The sequence below is a fragment of the Watersipora subatra genome, chromosome 2 (genome assembly GCF_963576615.1).
Source record: "Watersipora subatra chromosome 2, tzWatSuba1.1, whole genome shotgun sequence".
Taxonomy (NCBI): Eukaryota; Metazoa; Bryozoa; class Gymnolaemata; order Cheilostomatida; family Watersiporidae; genus Watersipora; species Watersipora subatra.
Genome location: NC_088709.1, coordinates 16,559,799 through 16,581,130, shown reverse-complemented (window position 1 = coordinate 16,581,130; position 21,332 = coordinate 16,559,799). Strand labels below are relative to the sequence as shown.

Here is a 21,332-nt window from a genome sequence, read left to right as displayed (position 1 = left end):
ACTTCTCATCGTTTATAAGCTGACTTTTAATACCTGGGCAACTCCGGGAGGCACAGCTAGTTGTTAATAAAATAAAATTTCATTTTCACATGGTGCAAGCCTTCACAACACTTTGTACCCATTTCTCTTTAAATTTCTTTTTGACACTTCAACTTTTTTGCGAAAGAAAATGTTATTAGAAGTTAATACATTTGCACAAGGAACATTCAATAAATAAAATGAGTTCTATAACAAGTAGAAGCCTCATTTTTTAAGTTGAAATAATCTCTCATGATGACTCGCATAATTTTGTTGAGATTATGTTGGTCATGCTATCAGGTCATGTGACCATTTTTTGAAGTTTTTCAAAATCCCCGACCGAAATGCATGCTTCAGAACTGAACAGAAATCAACTAAAAATGTTTGGTAGCTGAAGGGTGTGAACCCAATGAGATGTTAAAACATTACTAACTTCTATCTTAAAAAAGGCACCGCTGTCAACAGTTCCACCTACTGTGAACTTTTAAAACAGGTCAAGAAAGGTGTAAAGAATAGAAATCGAAGTTTACAGTAAGCGTGTAAACTTATAAACGTTAGCTTCTAGGTCATCTTTCACATGCTCAGCAGCTGAAACAATAAAAACAATAAATATGTGTCATTGAGAATTGTTGCCACAGCCTTTGGTATTACTAAAATTTGTTCCTAGTACAACTTTGTTCATTTTTAAGGCTCAAGAGTTATTTAACCATAGAGGTATCTAATACGAGCTCTATCGTATCGAAAAGTTAGCATATATTTTTAATGTTGTTTGTTTCATAGCCATAAATTACCTTTATCTTTCTCATAAACTTGAGAATTACATACGAAAAGGCTCTCTCTATAGACAGAACTGTTGACCAAACTGATCAGCTGTTCTAAAGACAATCTTTTGCTTTCATGAAGTGCCACAAAGAAAATTAAACTGTAAAACCTTTTTATAACAATTGCTGTTAATAAAGGGTACTTCCGTTTTCTTATCCAGATAAATGACTTCTTGGTTGTCATTGTTGATCTTTTGCTTTGATTGAAAATGCGTCTTCGAGAACTGTCATGTAAGTAGAGACCATTTTGCTGAGAAAGTTTGTGGGCTGCATTTATATGACGGTCAGTCAATAAATAGTCGAAATTTTGTCATAACTTCGTTCCATTCTATCTAGCAATTTAACATTTTCTAGACTTTTATGAGTGGGAGTTGCCATCACCTACCCAGAAGTTCAACAATTTAGTGGCTCAACTTTTTAATATTATTTATATAGTACCAGTACCATATTTCAGCAGAGCTCTACTCTGATTGGCCACAGAGGACTAATCTTGCACTTCTGTCCTAGCAGACAGAGTTATTCAAGATCAGATGCCCTTTATCTCACCACTAGCAGTGTTTTTAGGAAACAAATGATGACTTGTTCTTTCTCAAGATCACTAAACCAAAGCTCAGCTGTATTAACGAAACTGTATAACATTGGCAGCGAGCATAGTTCGCTCTCTGGATGCATTCAGCATACAGAGCATACACTATGCAGCAAACCAAAGAAATCCCCTGACTGTCTAACCCTTGAATATACACATTTATAGCCAACTTTTGCCATCGCTAGACAAGATGAACTACTATGTAAACATTTTTTGTTGCTGTAGAGAAATGTTATGTAGTGTAGCGGTATTAGTGATTGTCTATGGTCTAAAATTGATGGTCTAGGGTTGGTGGTCTACTGTCTAGGGTTGATGATCTACGGTCTAGGGTTGGTGGTCCACTGTCTAGGGTGGATGATCTACGGTCTAGGGTTGGTGGTCCACTGTCTAGGGTGGATGATCTACAGTCTAGGGTTGTTGATCTACTGTTTAGGGTTTATGATTTACGGTCTAGGGTTGGTGGTCTACTGTCTAGGATTGATGATCTACGATCTAGACTTGTTAATCTACTGTCTAGGGTTGATGATCTACGGTCTAGGGTTGGTGGTCTACTGTCTAGGGTTGATGATCTCCGGTCTAGAGTTGTAGGTCTACTGTCTAGGGTTGATGATCTATGGTCTAGGGTTGGTGGTCTACTGTCTAGGGTTGATGATCTACGGTCTAGGGTTGGTGGTCTACTGTCTAGGGTTTATGGTCTACAGTCTAGGGTTGGTGGTCTACTGTCTAGGGTAGATAATCTTCGGTCTAGAGTTGGTGGTCTAGTGTCTAGGGTTTATGGTCTACGATCTAGGATTGATGGTCTACTGTCTAAGGTTGATGATCTACGGTCTAGAGTTGGTGGTCTATTGTTCATGTTTTATAGGCTACGACATTTTTGCCGCTTTCTTCATTCAAAGTGTTTTTACTACATCTTTATGATAATTTGAATTTCTTTTTATTGCTTTGTATCCTTGGTCAATCGTCATCGCTAATTTTTGGTTAATTTATCTCATCTATCTGTTATGACACTATTTCTAATTGGTTAAAATGGCAAACTATAAGCTTTTGAAAAGAGAAAACTTCTCAGCAAACTTTACCAACTGTATTGTCTAGACGACCCCACAATGCTCGTTAGCCCAACAACTATGACTGACCTCCAAATTATAAAGCTGTGCTACTCGTATAAAATAACTAACAATGTCGATCATAAATAAGACGCAATGATTATAAGAGACGATATCACTTGCGGAAGTCTATGGTTAGCATGTAAATATATGTGTTATGCGCAGATATTTTGATCTACATTTCTCATTGTCATTTCACAAATGCTCGCTTGGCGTGTGATAGTTATTGCTTTTATCTAAACCCTGACAATTATTATTATTTATTATTATATAATTAGTTTAACAATGACGTGCGTTCACTTGTCACTTTAAACAAAAAATTGCTTCTTGTTTATTTTTGCTTTTGCGTAACTCACCAATAAAAATGTGCAAGTCATTACAAAGAGTGTAAGGAGGAGAATATATAGACAAACTGAGCTTGATAGTATCATAATTAATGACTAATATCTAACAGATATCAAAATGAAGTATGTAGCAAATTTATTTCGTATATATATTTACACATACAGTGAAACTCGACTAACTCGACCTTCACGGGACCGCGAGAAAGTGTTCGAGTTATCAAAGCGTTCAAGTTATGAGAACACTGTCACAAGTGCATGCATTATTGTATTTATCAGTACATATACAAACTATATATAAATCAAAAGCATTGATTGCTTGTTGCAAGTTAAGGGACCTCTCATGTAATGTTTTAACAATTTTTATCAGAAAGTATAAATATTTTCCTTTTATTACTTGAGATTCGTTTGTTTGTTTTAGGTGATGTGACTGCCAGAACGTTTTCAGATTAAAATAGGCAAAACTTGATCACGGTTGAAACTCTCAGAAAAAAAGACATATTTTTCTTTTGAGCGTTTTAACAAAAACCAGTTTTGCTGATTTTTCTTAAAGTTTATCTGAAGGTTACCTTGAGAGGAGAAGCGATCGCTTCTCCTTGCTTGCGGAGGGCTATTCCCAAGCGGATGTTTGGTAAAATTTGATTTTTTGCAAACCTATAGAAAAGTCGTTAACGAAAACATTTTGCCGATAGTGGTAATAATGGCGCCTAAGAACTACTAAAAGTTGTTGTTTATCTCTATGGCTTGGAATAAAGCGATATTCTAAAGCGATAACAACCGTCTCGGTAGCCGTTGGGCAAAAAAACTGTTCGAGTTAACCAAGTTATGGTCGAGATATCTAAAGCAATTTATCATTGCGTGGGAACTTACCAAACAAATCCGTTCGAGTTAACCATGTGTTAGAGTTATCCGAGGGCGAGTTATCCAAATTTCACTGTATATGACAAATATATTTTAAATTTTGAATAATGACAATATCATGAGTTTATGACGCTTGTGTCCGCAAGAAACTCAGGATACTCACCTTCATCAAACCTTGACTCAAATGTTAACCTTTTGTATCGGTTTGTACCAACTGCTATATACTGACTGTTACTGTATATATACTGACAGTTATATACTGTTTTATACTGACAGTTATACACTGTTACATATTGGCTGTTATATATCACTGAATCTTAGCTACTGATTCCAGACCAGTACCCAAAATACAGGAACTACTGTTTATGAGTTTTTATTTCAATTATCTCTTCAAAAACAACAGGTTTTTTCATGGAAAAAGTCAAAATATTTGTTTTTTTTAGAAGTTTTCAATTAAATATTATTAAGTTATGATAGAGCTAACGAGCCTCAATCAGATAAGAAGCAAGTTCTGTAGTATGAGTTGGCTTTTGGCAAAGTTGACTTTGCTATCGACAAGACGATTTAATAAGTTCACTTCATTTTAACTGTGACTTAATATCTGCATAGACTCTGACTCTCTCACTTATAACCTGAACCCTTTGAAGATTTTATTATAACATTAACTTATTTTAAATGCAACTGAGTTATTTTCTGTATCCTCAGTATCGATATACCCTTTCTTAGAATGTAAAAGTATATCTCTGATACTTTTTTAGTCTAAAACAGGTACAGTGTCTACGTCAACTAGTCTTCTATGGAGTTATCAATTGAAAATGGCAAAGAGGCTTTAAATATATAAGGATGGATAAAAGTTGAAACTATGGAGCTGCCTCAAAAGTCAGCTGAGGGATTTTTTCATTCTATGAATCATATCTGATGTGTTTGGTTCTCTAGTACTGTACTTCTTCACAAGATTTGGCTTTTTAGTGCATTTTTCAGGATTGAAAAGAAAACTGACAATAATTGCTCACATTTTTTATTCAATCAACCAGTTAATATCAGTAAATTAGAAAGCCAAACAGCGCTATCAAGAAAATCTGTTTCAACATATTTAGCATCTAGAGAACAGGAATGCATAGAAGTCAAGAGGGATGGTAGAGGAGGGTGAGTCACAGAGGCAAGTATGTGTGACCGAGTGATGCATATCTGGTATAAGATATCATTTAAAACAATGCCTTATCATTATATTCGTGGCAAAGCTATTCTGTTAGTGATTAGTTATTGATGGTAGGCTTTTATGCAATCTAAAATAGCTTGAGTAGACCAGAGGCACCGGGTTTAGCGTGGTACCACCATCCTGCTAGTCTACCAGCCTTTCCATGACTTGTGTTTCCTCAATTATACTCATGTAAATTCTGCCGGCAATTCACAAATATGTTTCAAATGCTTCTTACAGACAAGCACTTGGAGGATGTTGTTTTACAAACATCACATTACATTCGACGACTTGGATGCATGTGAAATATTCATACGACACTAAAGCCTCTAAAGTAGTGTAAAAAAGTTATATAGCCTACTTACATCATCATTTGCAATAAATAACTTTCTTACAGTAAAAAAGTACTAAAGCCTCGTCTCAAAACTTATTGAACAACACAAAGAATTTTTCCCCTTTCCTCTCTCGAATAAATACATTTTATTTTGTTTGGAATATTAGCATCTTATAGTTATACTATTTATATATCCAGGTTTTTTAAAATTATCTTTGCTTTAATTTACAGAGTTAGTCAAAGCTAAATAAACACAATTCAATTTTGAATTAGTTTTTAGTTGTCCCCTAAATAGACAATGGAAGCTTTCAAAACTGCAGCTCATGCTGATGCTGAATATTATGCTATCTTCATATATTCAATCTCTGAATGGTTTCATTTATTTGTAATGATGACACAAAAAACTGTGGAGTTATCCCCTCATATGTGTTACTAATGCATTTTACGGTAATAGGTCAAGGCTGTCATCACTGTTCACAATAAGCTAATTTTTATGTAAAGTAGTTATTAATTTATTTGTTAATAAAACTACTCTCAAACAGTATGACAGTTTTTATTCATGTCAATAAAAAATACTAAACTTCCCTCATACTCTCAATGCTAGGATTTAAACACACTTCTTGTTGCTGATGATGAAAATTGTATAAAACTATGAAAGTGCTGAATCTTCTTTGGTTTTCTTTAATGGTAAACTGCGAACATCAATGCTAGCGAATTATGAAACATGAATCGCGCAGCTATCGCAGCAGGACATGAAATTCTTTGCTGGCCCTTTGGTGTCAATTAACCTAATTAGCATAAAGAAAAAGGTTTACGATCTCAAATCACTTTAACAGTGACACATCAACTTTGAGTCAAATGTTTGGAATGTTAATACGAGATCATTAGCACTAGACCTGTCTATTGGGTGCCCGAGACAGCTGCATCAATCACGCTGTCCTCGCAATATCTTCTTGCAACGAAACCGGCTTGCATACATTTATGTTTTCGCTGCCGCTGACTCGAGTCAGCCTATGTTTGAGTTTTGGCAGCACCTGTGCTAAGATTTGTTGATAAAATAAATATCTTCAGTGAGTTTATAAATGATTATTGTTGTTACGCTTCCGTTTAGGCTAGCCACTATTTAAAAGATTGCACCCAAGTAATTTGCATGTAAAATGAGGTGTTTACAAGCTGAGAACTGGCTGAAGTTGTACTTTAAATAAATAGATGATTGTATTGGTAATCCCTCATCCAATAGTTCACATGTTTCATTAACTCTCATTGACATTCATGAGTTAAAACATAAGTTTTGTTAGTTCATTTTAAAAGCTGCAAAATTCATTTAAAACCTGGTACTATTTAATATGTCTCTCCAAATATGATGTAACTGTAGATGGTGTTGCTATTACACCACACTGGTGAGATAGTAAGAGAGAAAGAAGAAGGGAGAGGGGGAAGAAAGTGAGAGAGGAAGAAATAGAGTGAGAGAGGAAGAAAGAGAGAGAGAGGGAGAAAGAAATAAAGAGAGAGTGTATATTTGGAGCACAGTCTATCAACTTTGTATTTAAATAACCCTAACAAAGTTAGGTTGGAGCCACAGCCGCATGGTTTTTCTCAAATGATGCAGTCGACATGCGCCAAGAGTGAACATACGAGTTAAAACCAGATTCAAAAAACTAACAAGGTACTGCTTTAGTTCCTATCTTACTGTTGCACAACTCTATTTCTATTTTATCTATTCTAAATCATGGTTGAATCAATTATTAGTGAAGAGAGAAAGTAAATATTGGATTCGCTAGTTACGGGTTGTCCAATAAAACGTAAGTTCTGATTTGAGTCTGACTGAAGAAGATGTAATATGACCAAATTTGCTTAGTTGCAATTTTGTGAGTTTCGTTACTTTGGCTGCTTCTCCTGACATCGGAAACTTGGCAATCATGTGGCGACAGCCTTGGTGTTCTGTTAAAAATATTCGACAATCTGATTGACTAGTTCTAGTTTTTCGCATTTTACAAGCTGGTCACTTGCTACCTAGATAAAAACCAAATATATAATGGCAACACCTCAGAATGTAAGTATGGCGCTGTCACAGTGTATAGAATGGTGTGACTTCAGTAGATAGGTATGACCTTAATTATTACTAATCAATGACGATCACCAATCATCAATCACCAATCAGCTTCGACCACGACAAAGAAAATAAAAAATAGCAAAATAAAATTATATGAATACTACTAGTACACTGTACCATAAGTGGCAATTATTCCCTTGCTGCTGTAAGGTGGTCCAATGATGAAGTTGGTAGGATGCTTGGCTGTAACATCCAGATCACAGAGTTCAATTCCTGTGAAATGCTTTGTTTTCTTAACGCTTCAAGCATGGCTTCGTGTAGCTGGACAAACAAATGGATAGATGGATATGATTCTTGTTGAAGTAAAAATCGAAAAAAAAACTTCTGTTTGCATGGCATGGCTCTACAATGTAAATTGACAAGGTGTTGGTGTGTGGTATAAGGTCTAGTGGTTTTTTGGGTAAGTGGGAATGTAATGGATGGTCAAGTAGAGTGAAGATACGATTTGAGCATTTCAGGCAAAAAATTTATAATAGCACACTTAGCTCCTCAGCATTAAGGGCATTTAGACGCCGATCGTAACTGTCCATATCAGGTAGTATAGCCCTAAAACAACTTTTCAAAGCGTTTCAATGTTTCTTGATCAATCTTTAATACAAAGAGATACCAGCTTGAAGCAGCACATGACAGAACGAGCAATATGTGACTCTGGTGAAAAAGCGAGAGGCCTTTCGGTTTTATAATAGGTGCTGCCTTCAGGGAAATACTAAAGCAATAGAAGTGGAGACTGGAACGTTCATCATTTTGGACACAGTCTCTGGATAGCAGCCGAGCAGGATGTGCAGTAAAACTTGGCAACTGCTGGTTGACATTCATCTATGAAATATGTGGCTGTTTAGCATTTATTGAAGATATTTTGGTTGCGCAACGAATTAATCATGTCATATATGGATGCCATTCATTTAATTAAATTAAATAGGGTAAACGATTGTTACCAGTATTCGTTGTGGTAGCACTCCATCAATTACTTAATACTCTATTGTTGCTTCATGACACACAAAATAACGCAACTATTGCGTGAGATGAATGACTGTCGCAGCTTCTAAAGGAAATAACCACATTTACCAACTTTTAATGATGGTCGTCTAGGTTGGCCACTGCGAGGCTTGATTACAGGAAATGATACACAAAAGACTCTGACTCAAAAAAAGACAGGCTTGGCTATGGTTCTACAATTGGATGAGGCCAATTCTAGTTAGTCATGGCTTGGTGTAAGAGTGATTAGCCAGCTGAACCAGTCTGAAAGTGGCTACTCTTATCGATGACTTAACTTTAATATCCGATAAAAGCAGTCAAAAGATAAAACAAAAGATTAATTGGATGTGCACATCCTTTTATCATACTTGAGACAAGCCTTAAAATTTTTTTACCAAAAATCTGAAAAGTTATGTTTTCACCACAGCAATTAGTGCCAATTTAAAAAATAAAATGTTACTTTTTAAAATACTGAAAAGATCGTTTAGTATAAATGATACGTAGTTAGGAAAATAACGTTGTTATCAAGAATTGGTAAAGCATGGACGATTTGAATTGCACTATCATTCATGTTGACCAATCAGGGTGTAGCTAAAATGACAGCGTTTACATTTTACTTTATTATCAATGAACAGAAATTTCTCTAATTACACAAAATTAGTAAGTTTTTATCGTGAGTTTAGACACCCATACACGGATAAATAGCAAGCCATTAAAATGAAGCAAAGACATTTTATGCGATCCTACCGTTGCATCCAAGATGCTTGAAGAGTGCTGAGTCTATTGTGTTGAATTCACAATAATTGGTTTTTACTTTTGTTGATTCGTTTGGGCAGCAATTCATCAAATGAAAAAAGAGAGAAAAATTTTAAAAATTTCTTTGTCAAAGTAACCAAACTTCTCAAACTAAAAAATGGACATTGTGCTAAATTAAATTATAATTATTTTGTCGTAACTATTAACAAGGCAAATTGATATAATAACAAAGCTTATAAAAATGAAATGAAATTAAATAATTTGTATTTATATAATATTTATATTATATGTTTATATAATGTTTATTATATTTATTATATAATATATAATCTATATTTTATATATTTATATTTACTCTTTCATGCATATGACCAACATCTTTATATATTAGGTGACACCAGTATACTACATCCCCCATCAGATGTTTCAGTTTATGAACTTTCTGTTACTATACAACCTTCAATTCACTATCCTGACTCCTCAACAATACTATTAGATTACCAACTTTTAAAATACGTCTGTTCAACTCACTCAATAGTTCCTGATTTCTGTCTTGACATTTTCCTTCTTTTGTCGCAAAACAGAAAACATCAATTTGTTGATTATTACCAGAGCCAAATAAAAAGTTATACATGTCTATACATGTCTATACACGTCTAGACACATCTATACATGTCTATACACACCTATACACGTCTACACATGTCTATACATGTCTATACATGTCTATACATGTCTATACATTTCTATACACATCTATACATGTCTATACACACCTATACACGTCTATACACGTCTATACATGTCTATACATATCTATACACACCTATACACGTCTATGCACATCTATACATGTCTATACATGTTTATACATGTCTATACATGTCTATACATGCCTATACACGTTTATACACGCCGATACATGTCTATACATGTCTATACATGCCTATACACGTCTATGCATGTCTATACATGTCTATACACATCTATACACATCTATACATGTCTATACACACCTATACATGTCTATACACGTCTATACATGTCTATACATGTTTATACATGCCTATACATATCTATACATGCCTATACATGTCTATACATGTCTATACATGTCTATACACACCTATACACGTCTATACACGTCTATACACGTCTATACATGTCTATACATGTCTATACATGTCTATACATGTCTATACACACCTATACACGTCTATACACGTCTATACATGTCTATACATATCTATACACACCTATACACGTCTATGCACATCTATACATGTCTATACATGTCTATACATGTCTATACATGTCTATACATGCCTATACATGTTTATACACGCCGATACATGTCTATACATGTCTATACATGCCTATACACGTCTATGCATGTCTATACATGTCTATACACATCTATACACATCTATACATGTCTATACACACATATACATGTCTATACACGTCTATACATGTCTATACATGTTTATACATGCCTATACATATCTATACATGCCTATACATGTCTATACATGTCTATACATGTCTATACACACCTATACATGTCTATACACGTCTATACACGTCTATACATGTCTATACATGTCTATACATGTCTATACATGTCTATACACACCTATACACACCTATACACACCTATACATGTCTATACACGTCTATACACACCTATACACACCTATACACGCCTATACACACCTATACACACCTATACATGTCTATACACGTCTATACACACCTATACACACCTATACACGTCTATACACACCTATACACGTCTATACATGTCTATACATGTCTATACATGTCTATACATGTTTATACATGCCTATAAACAAATAAAAAAGTTATAAGGTTAAAGCCGACAGCATTGACACTCATATTTTTGTTAGTAAATAATTTTTGTAACCAATTCATGAACTTTCAGCATTTTTATATAAATGAAACTTGGTCATCACATTATTAATTATTATTATTATTGTCATTGCTATTACTGTTTTAATATCGCATCATTGGCTGATACGTACTCCTGCCGCCGACCCAGTTTCACAAGGTTGAAGTGAACAGAAATATCCTGTGTATGGTCACTGTACGGAGCAAGGCTGCTTGTTGTACTAGGGTATGCTTGTTGTACAGGTATTTATACTATTATTATGGTTGGAGGTTTTTCCCACAACCTTTAAGGTTGGCTGTAAGTGATCCCGGGCCCTATCTGAGGGCAAGAGGGTTGTCACTCTTTTCTACTGCAGAGCCTTTAGAAAATCTATGCTAATAAAATTATTATTGTTAATGGTTTTATCACAGCTTAAGCAAGTATTACCTCCTGTCATTGACCCAGTTCCATTAGGCTGGGATGGACAGAACCTTCCTGAGGGCGTTAGCTGATCCTAACAGAGCTGTCTGTTGTACCAGTGAGCAGTTCTTTACATCAACACTAGGTAGAACCATCCAATCATTAACTTGATGTTTGGTGCCGGGATCTCCTACCCTGCTCGGTATAATCAGGGTAATTATTATTATTATTGCGTATTAAAAAAAGTAACCAATTTAAAATATCAGAAAAACATATTTTCAATCAAAATAGGGAGATATTCAATTCAGCAGCATCAAAGTCAAAACAAAAAACACCTTCAACCAGTGAAAGAATTCAAAATATTAATTATATATGTTAAGGCCAGTTTTGAATTGAAATACACGCATTATGTTAAATTACAATCACAGCTATTGTGCTCATCGATTTTATAATCCAATGCTAGTTTATACCCTGGCTTTTAGGTCTATATCTTCAGTAAGAAACAAGAACCTGCCACTGCATGTCATTTCTTTCCTGCATCCACTTGTAGATGCTTCCTTCTATGTATGACAATTAAAAAACTCATTGCATAGCAGTGCGTTTTTGTTATGAAGTTTTACCAAATGCCAAATCTAACAGGCAGGATTTTAGAGAAGCAAATATTACCAGCTGCTGTATTCACCAACAGCAGGTGGATCATTAAGTTCTTTGAAAATCAGGTTACCTGCCTGCGTGTGAACATTAGTTGGCACTTTTGAAGTTTCTTCCATTCAATGTGACTAAAGCGATGCTGAACTGCTGCCATAATAAAAAGCCAATAAGAATCTGACAAGCAATTGAGCGATACTTGTATATGAATTAGCTGATTGACACCATGACACCGGGCTTGGCTTACCTTAGCTCATGTTTGTATTAGACCGGTTTCACCTCAGACTTTCTAACAGAATATAAGGGCATTGTCTGGAAGCCCGTGTTTTGATTAAACCATTATGAGCATTAGTAGAACCCGCTCCTTGCGGGTTGCAATCTCTGGCTAAATGTTGTTCCAGATAAAACGCAATGTTGACGCCGATGACCCTGTGAAGTATAATTTGCTGATAATGGCTTTGAAGTATGAGGCATTAGACATCATTATGGGATAACACAATAAGTCATTAACATATTTCTCTCGCTGTTCCAACCTAATTGATTACCAAGCTATCTTTTTTCACTCAGCCTTGGGAGAGTATTGTTGCCTGTAAAAACATTTGGCCTGTCATCGACTATACAGTTATTAGACTATATAGGATCGGCAGCAGCTGCCATAAACACTGATGTTACTGTCAGTTGGTCAGCCACAAAACATTCCTATTTGAATCCAACTTTTCTTTATACATAAAAGTGCCATATTTATTATGTGAGAACTCTTGTTTGGTGTTTCTAATGGTATTTTGGTGATGCGGGTTGGTTAACAAACTTGGTCTCGAATAACATCAGAGAGACTCATAGAGAAAACATTTTTCTGTTTATTAGAATATGTCCATAGAAAAAATATTGGCTGTTATAGTGATCAGTACGCCAGGCAGAATTCAAAACTCTCATAATAACAGTTCTACTCTTGACCTCTTCGGAAAAAAGCATCAATTGTTGACACGCTTGCAATAAAAGAAAAATAGCCTGTTAAAATATCTGGCTTCTGATCTGAATACAATATATTATTAAAATATCTGGCTTCTGATCTGAATACAATATATTATTAAAATATTACATTATTATATCATATTATGTTATATTATATTAAATTAATTATGTTATAATGTAATTTATTATGTTACATCCTATAATATTGAATATTATAGATAGCTATAAGTTGGCATTCACTGATTTATTTCTCACAGCAAATATCAAAACTCTAATATTCTCTAGAATTTCAAAATTCTGTTCTTTTGTGGGATGAGAAATTTGAAGAATGGGCTTTGTACTTCTATTAATAATAGTCATGTTACGAGGCCCAAATATTTTCAAAGTTACATAAAATATTGTAATAAAATAATAAATATTTTAATAAAATAATGGAATCAATGTGAGTTTAAGACCGGAAGAAAGCTAGTAGAACTTACGTTGCTGGTCAGCCAAGTGGAGGGCATGTTACACACTGTAATCAAGTGGAGGGCATGTTACACACTGTAATCAAGTGGAGGGCATATTACACACTCAAGAAATGTGCTGCTTCTTTTGTAGGATGCTTTGATTTACTCACCAAAGTTGAAAGATTCCTTCACATTTGTTTTTAAGGCTACTACGAAGCGTGTTGAAATGGCTGGTGTTTGCCGCTAAGTGGCATACAGCCTCATATTATCACATCGGAGGCCTAGTTTACAAAACTAAAGTAATAGATAAATGCATGAATCAAAGAAGTAAATTTGTTTGTACTCAAGAAATATCTGTTGTAGGTAGGTGAGGCGTAATGCCAGAGGTATGCAATCCACCACAACCTTTGCTAGCAATTTACTTTAAAAGAAGACAAAAGAAAGATTTTGATACAAAAATATGCTACTCGCTGGCACTAGTAGCGTCAGCAGGACGCAAGCCAAGTTGGAAAATAATGGCTGTATTTACATGTATAAGGTCTGTTTCCTCGTCAGGTCCGAGATGACTGTTTAGCTCAAATGTTTTATGTAAATTCGATACGCTTTTAACATGATATTACGGCTCATCAGAATAATTTTGGTTTAAAATTCAGTAATAAAATGAATTAGGATTTGGTAAGAGGTTTTGCAGGTGATACTCATAACACTGATTCACCAAATGCTTTGCATACAAATTTGATTTTTTGCTGAAAAAAATAGCTGCAAGAATTGCAATATTTACGGCGTAGATGAGGTGGTGAATTATTGAATATCTGGTAAGGGGGGGGGAGGGGGCGAGTCATTGATTAGCCAGCGAGCATAGTGATATGCTGTACACTTGACAGATAGACATCTGATAGGCTCGGTAAACCAGCAGATAGCTGACAGATATGATATGCTTTTAGATATCTTACATACCCAGTAAACTGTCAGATATTGGGCAGACTGGCAGATATCGAGCAGGTATCTGATAATTAAAATCGTCAGATATCTGGCAGACAATAAACAAACAGATATCTTGCAGACAGTAAACCAACAGATATCTAGCAGACAATAAACCAACAGATATTTGGCAGAAAATAAACTGACAGATATCTGGCAGACAGTAAACCAACAGATATCTGGCAGACAGTAAACCAACAGATATCTAGCAGACAATAAACGAACAGATATCTGGCAGACAATGAATCAACAGATATCTGGCAAACATATAGGCAAACTGGCAAACTGGCAAACATATCTGGCAATATAGGCAAACTGCATCTGTTCAGCTATCGGCTATTCACATGTTAAAACTTACATTAAATTTACAAACATATATTAAAACTCACATTATTTGGAAATCTCGGGGATTTAATATCATGCTGATCATATCAGCTGCAACATTTATTTTCATTTGCTGTGATGTTTCGCGACTTGCCAAGTTCAAAATCTCTTGGCATGCATTTTCAATAAGCTGATACAACTCATGTATGATCAGTATATCTGTATATACTGATTGCTATATATGCTTGTATATCTGTAAATTGCTACTAAAAGACAACATTAGATATACTTTACTAACAGCTAGTATCAATGCATATGTATAAATTAGTCTTACATGCTCTATGAGCTGTCTTGCAACTCTTGTTGCAAGACAACAACAAGAGTTTTACTGTCTTGTTGGCTTATATAGCCTGGGTTCTAGAATTTCAAACAGCCTACAGCCTTTAGTAAAAACGCCAGCTTTGCTTTATGGTAGTTTTACTCTCTTGAAATCGTAAAAATTTTTGGTAAGTTTTTATTAAAATATTTAAATTAACTTGTTTTAGATTTTATAGGCCTTGCGCACTTTTCCGATAGCCGTGTTTCCGATGAAACACCACAAACTGTACCATCAATGCAATGATGTGGGTTTCCATAAACATGTGCATTCATAAAGGTATAATCGTCTCCAACATGTAAAATCAAAATGGTCAATTTTTATTTTACACAGTGGAGATGATTATGCTAATGTTACATTATCTTGAAGTTGCTCCTCTTGTCAAAATGCCTTTATAAATGTCTACGCCTGCTACACTTGCATCACTCCTACCTGCATGGTTACTATTTTTTGGTCATATATACATGTATATACAAATACACAGACATCTAGACCTGCCCATATATATGCACTCACACAATGTAATAATTATACAACTTTATGCATATCTTTTGCAAGATAGTAAGCTAGAATACCTCCAAATGTCCACCTCATAAACAAATGTCCACCTGTACATGTATACTCTAATAAACAAATTTCCACCTGTACCTTTATATCCTCATAAACAAATGTCCACCTGTACATGTATATCCTTATAAACAAACTTCCTATATGTACATGTATATCCTCATAAACAAATGTTCACCTGTACATGTATATCCTCATAAACAAATGGTGGATGAGAAACAAACAACAGATATTTTTGGATTGAGAAGTTGCCAAGTTTGTTATAAATCGCTTGCCTAATTTTTGTGTTTTTTTGGTAAACATAGTCAGTGCTTTTTCATGCTCCAAAGATCTGTGGAATATCATAGATAACAACAACCATAAAACAAGAGTTTCGGAAGAAGCTTTTGTTCTATGATTCCTCATTTATTTTTATGGCTCCCCGTTTATTTTTTAAAAAGTAAGTCCTACAAAGAATCTTTTGATGCAAGGAGCTTGTAATCTTCAAAGACTTAGAATGATACAAGCAACACCACCTGCTGTTACTACCTCGTCAACACATGACTGTTTAATATAATTTTATTTAAAAGCCAAAGATGTACACAGCTGACTATGCAGTCAAAAGCCTCAATAAACTGAATCGTATTGATTATGAATATAGCAAGATAGTTCGTAAATTGAGATCGGCTTTTTCTCTATAACCGAATGGCATTTCACTGCAGGCGCTTCTTTAAACCATAACTGTCACGTACAATTTTTATTGTTTTCACTAGGTAAATCAGACACGCTGATTCCGATTTTGTACTCAAAATAAAGATTGGTCTACTAACTTTCAGAGTAAGGAAGGCTTTTTTACAGCGCTTTAATATCGGTCTCGAAAATCACATGATCGACACAACAAGCTCCGCTCATAAATATGTGATGTAACCTAGCTTTTTAGGAACAGAAGTTAGGGATGTTTAGTCCGATTTAGAATGATAGAGATGGATGTCTTAAAAGCCATTATTATCTAAATTCAGCCTTCAAAATAATTTAAGTCATTTCTGAAAGGTAGATAAACTATTTAACATTGCATATTTAAAAATGAGCTCAAAAAAGCGCAATAACAACGCTAGCTTGTGATAAAATGGCGCTTTTTTGAGCTCATTTTTCTCAGAGTTCAGTCTATTAAACATCATATAACAAGCTACAAGCAATTTTAAAAAGTTTATCTACCTTTCATAAAAGACTGAGATTATTTTACAAGCTGAATTTAGATAATAATGGGTTTTAAGACACCCATCTCTATCATTGTAAATCAAGCTAAACATCTCTAACTTTCGTTCCTAAAAAGCTAGGCTACATCAAATATTTATGGGCGGAGCTTGTTGTGCTGATTGTGTTGTTTTCGAGACGGATATTGAAACGCTTTAAAAAAGCCTTTATCATTTTGAAGGTTAGTGAACCAATCTTTATTTTGAGTAAAAAATCGGAATCAACGTCTCTGATTTACCTAAAAAATATGATAAAAGTTGTACGTGACAGTTATGGTTTAAAGAAATAAGCCCTATTATGTACGATACCTTTCCAGGACGCAACACAGTGAATTTATATTAAAGACAAACTGACACAAAATTTTAGTAAATTTTATCAAAAAGTATCAGTATTTTTTATCATTTGTGATTGTTTTTAATGTTTGAGGTGATCTGACTGCCAGGATGTTTCAAGATTAAAATTGATAAAACTTGATGACAATTAAAATACTCAGATAAAGCAAAAGTGAGATTATGTTGCCTTTAGTTGTAAAGAGACCAACGGAATGGAGATGCGTAACACTTCAACTTGAACGCAACATAATATCAACTGGTGACGCCATCTCAAACATATTTTTCTTCTGACCATTTTATAGATTTTAATCTTGAAACATCCTGGCAGTCAGATCACCTCAAACATCAAAAACAATAGCAAATGATAGAAAAATGCCGATACTTTCTGATAAAATCTACAAAAAACTTGTGTAAGTTCATTTTTAAGATGATTGTATGCAGACAGCTGCTTGTGTTATGCAACTAAGTCATTGCTGACCTTTGAGCAAAGTTTGATCATACCTTGCAGATAAATCGATATGACTCAAAAACAAAATAATACAAATCAGTGTAACGTTTTAAGCCACAGTTTGTGACAAACTGTCAAATTTGAACTTTTCACCTCAGTAATAGTAATAATAATGGTAAGTCATTCTGATTGCTAGACAAAAGCTTGAATAATAACGTTGAAAAGAGTTCATGAATGCCTCTTATCAGGATATTTACACTACTCCTCGTTTCCAATCTTTAATTTTCTAACTTATTTTCAAATTTATCCTCATTAAATAAATAAATGTGAGACGAAACTACACTAATAATAGTTAATGATAGAAATGGTTTCCTGTTATTGTTGTTGCGAAAAAATGTTGTGAATGGGCAAAGAGTCATTTTGTTATTCTCTGCGGTTAAATGCATAGTTTATGATCAATTTATTAGGGCTATAATCATGCATTTTTATGGTTAGACAGCCACCAAGTGGTGGTGCAGAGTTTAAGTGCATCTAATCTACAATCCATGCATTTAGGATCAAACTCACTGGGATAGTTCTAGCGGAGGCGAAAGAGGTCAAGCTGTGTAAGGAGTGGTTTATAGATGGGCAGCAAGGTCGCTGCCTACTAGTAGTCATTCTCTTTACTAGTTGCTGCCGGAAATATTTTTCTCATTTGCCTGTTGTTGATCTTTGCAGTTGTTTTACTGTCTGTTAAAATATCCTATTTACATTTAACTTTGTATATAATACCTGATGAATTTAAACTTTATATAAATGAATTGCAAAATATCAATGTATAAATTTGTGTTTTTTCTTTTATAACACCACATGGCAATCAATATTTATTTAGTTTTCATTGATTAATTGTTGTGACTCCATATGTGAAACACTTTTTCTTTGAAAATGATTCTGAACTGCCCAATACAAGTATATAGGCCTATATATAGTTGCTATTTCCAAATTCAAAGTTGATATTGTGTCATAGTGAACATCACTTTATAATCACCAAAACTGTTTTAGCATCATTGGTGCCTAAAACCACAAAATAGAATATATTAATTTGAGTGTAAACATGGCACTACACAGTTTAAAAAATCAAGGCAACGTGCCAAGTGTAACACTGGCAGGTAAACAGTCGCAGGTACGTTAAACAAAAATATTAACTATTTTTCTTTATTAGTAACCAATGCCATACCAATACATTGCTGACTTTTCAATATATTTTTTAATAAGCCAAAGGTTGATCTTTCAAGTCTTGTGAAAAGCACTGAAGTTGTTTACTCCTGGTATAAACAATGTTTTTTGATCAAGATTAGAAGTGAATAAAGCGGGCATTCACATCTATCCACAACTTCATTATAGTGATGATTGCTTAGGCTTCAATTTTAAATTACCCCTAACAATCTTCCAGGCCTCACTAGTTCTCATCAGAACTAATGTGTAGATGGAGAGCTTCTGATACCCATCAAGTAATTGGCTATATGAATAGCAACTCTTTGGCCAATCATCTAGCAAGAGATTCTTCAAATTAGACGTGCTCAGGCATATATAGAAGTAGTGAAAAATATGGGCAACTTCCTTTATATATTTCTGAACCAAATATTTACAAATACAGCTGTGCAGTATAAAAAATATATATTTCTTTTCTTGCATAGAGATAAAGATTGACATTGTTCTAGGCAGATTGATTACAAAACAAAAATTTTGTTGGGAGCATCATTAGGTAAGCCTGTTTGTAGCTTTGCCTAAACAATGAAATAATATAAAAAAAATGATGGCGAATGAGATAAGAGGTTTTAAAATGATTAAAAAAAATCTAGCAAGTAGGAATGAAGTATCGCTGAGATCAATACGTGTGAACATTTGAGATGTCGTGTGACAAACATTGACGCTTGCGACTCGGTGATTCGTCCTCACAAATTTCTAGATCATCTTCAATATCGCTCTCATCGTCGTGCGTCTGGCCGTCCATACCATCTTCACTGCCATCTTTTGTTCTTTTGTGCTTGGTACGACGGTTTTGAAACCAAACTTTTACCTACAAATATATTGGATGATTTAAATGCCTTGTCAATGTCCGTTGAAAAGCTACGGAAACTAGGGTTCAAGATTTTATTTTCAAGTATATATGAGATGTTTACCTGAGTTTCGGTAAGACCGAGACCAGAGGCTAGGTCTTTTCTCTCCTGTCCAACTACGTAATGATTTTTTTCAAACGATTGTTCGAGTTTGATTAGCTGTGTGGGGGAGAAGGCTGTGCGAATTCTCTTTGGTTTTCTGAATGGCTGCATTAGCAGGCTAGACGGATTCTCACCACCTGTAAAGATTAAACTCTGAATATAATTTATGCTGTGATGAAATAAAGTTTTTGCATTGTTTGCTCTGTGGCTGCTACCAAAACGCAATCTTATCCGGCATATGAGACAAATATTAAAAATATTTATTTCAATAACTATGTAATGCCAGAGATAATCAGGTGTAATTAGGTCAAACATATAATGTTATTTTATATTTTATTGCAATGCTAAGGATAAATTCAATTGCACTTAATTAGCTCGGAAAGACAAGCTTTGTATTACATTCTTGCACTAGACTAAACCCGTTTCATTCAGGTCACACGAAGGCTTATAACGAAAGACACTGAAAAATGTCATGCAAACAATTTGTAGCTACAGGCCAGTGGTGATGCCAAAATTGGCTGCATGGTAGCTAAAGCCTATACACAGCTATTTGAGTAAGCTAACTCTATTCTTAACAACACGCAACTGTTTCCTGATGTTTTATATCATTTTACTCTTTATGGTTTAGCACGAATAACACAAGACTACATCTTACCAAATCTATGAGCTAGAAGATTAGGATTCCTGGCAAGCTGTAGCCAAGGGTTGAATAGAGTGTCTCTCTGTGCTCCAGCGAGAAGTAGCGCTGGGTTTATTGCGGGTAAATTATGCATGTGTCCAGGCAGAGACGACGGTAGTGCTCCAGCAAATATCGGATGATTTAACGCGAGTCCCATTGAATCGAGACTGCCAGCTAGATATTGCGGGTAATCACACATAGCCTTAATGTTCATAAGCTGCGACGGACTCAGAAGATTTGATTGTGGCGGTGTTGTCGGTGGTGTGATACTGCTGCATGTCTTTGTCGGTGAAGTGCTGTCACCTCTATCCGTTCTCATAAGTGAGTCGATGCTGAAAGCATGTGAAGCTGAACGTTTGGCAGAGACAGCCATAGCTGCGAATTTCGGTCGAGTGTTGAAGAGAAAGCTGTCGACAGCTTAGGGTTTGCAGGAATGGAATCAATTAACAAGCGTGCACATTGGACATCGGTTATATAGTGTCCGCACTTGATTGCTCTATTGTTAAAATGTAACATAAACTGATAATTACCTCTTGATTGGCCTTCACTAGGTACGATAAGCGATTTCATTGGTTGTTGTCTGTTTCAAGTGGGCGTTACATTATAACTACCGTTGCCTACTCTGGAGTAAAGAGACTGAATCAACCAAGCATATTGTACTCTCATCTCAAGTGCTTCACACCCGCTACATATCGACACGGCAAC

General features: G+C 34.9%; 1 protein-coding gene across 1 annotated transcript; it reads right to left on the bottom strand.

Moving 5' to 3' along the window:
* Window positions 1-19,333: 19,333 nt before the first annotated feature.
* Window positions 19,334-21,074, bottom strand: LOC137387463 (homeotic protein empty spiracles-like). The gene is made up of 3 exons (XM_068073892.1): window positions 20,604-21,074; window positions 19,910-20,085; window positions 19,334-19,806 (listed from the first exon to the last, which is right to left on the bottom strand). The coding sequence occupies exons 1-3, from the start codon at window positions 20,998-21,000 to the stop codon at window positions 19,615-19,617; spliced, it is 765 nt and encodes a 254-aa protein (XP_067929993.1). The 5' UTR covers window positions 21,001-21,074; the 3' UTR covers window positions 19,334-19,614.
* Window positions 21,075-21,332: the final 258 nt, after the last annotated feature.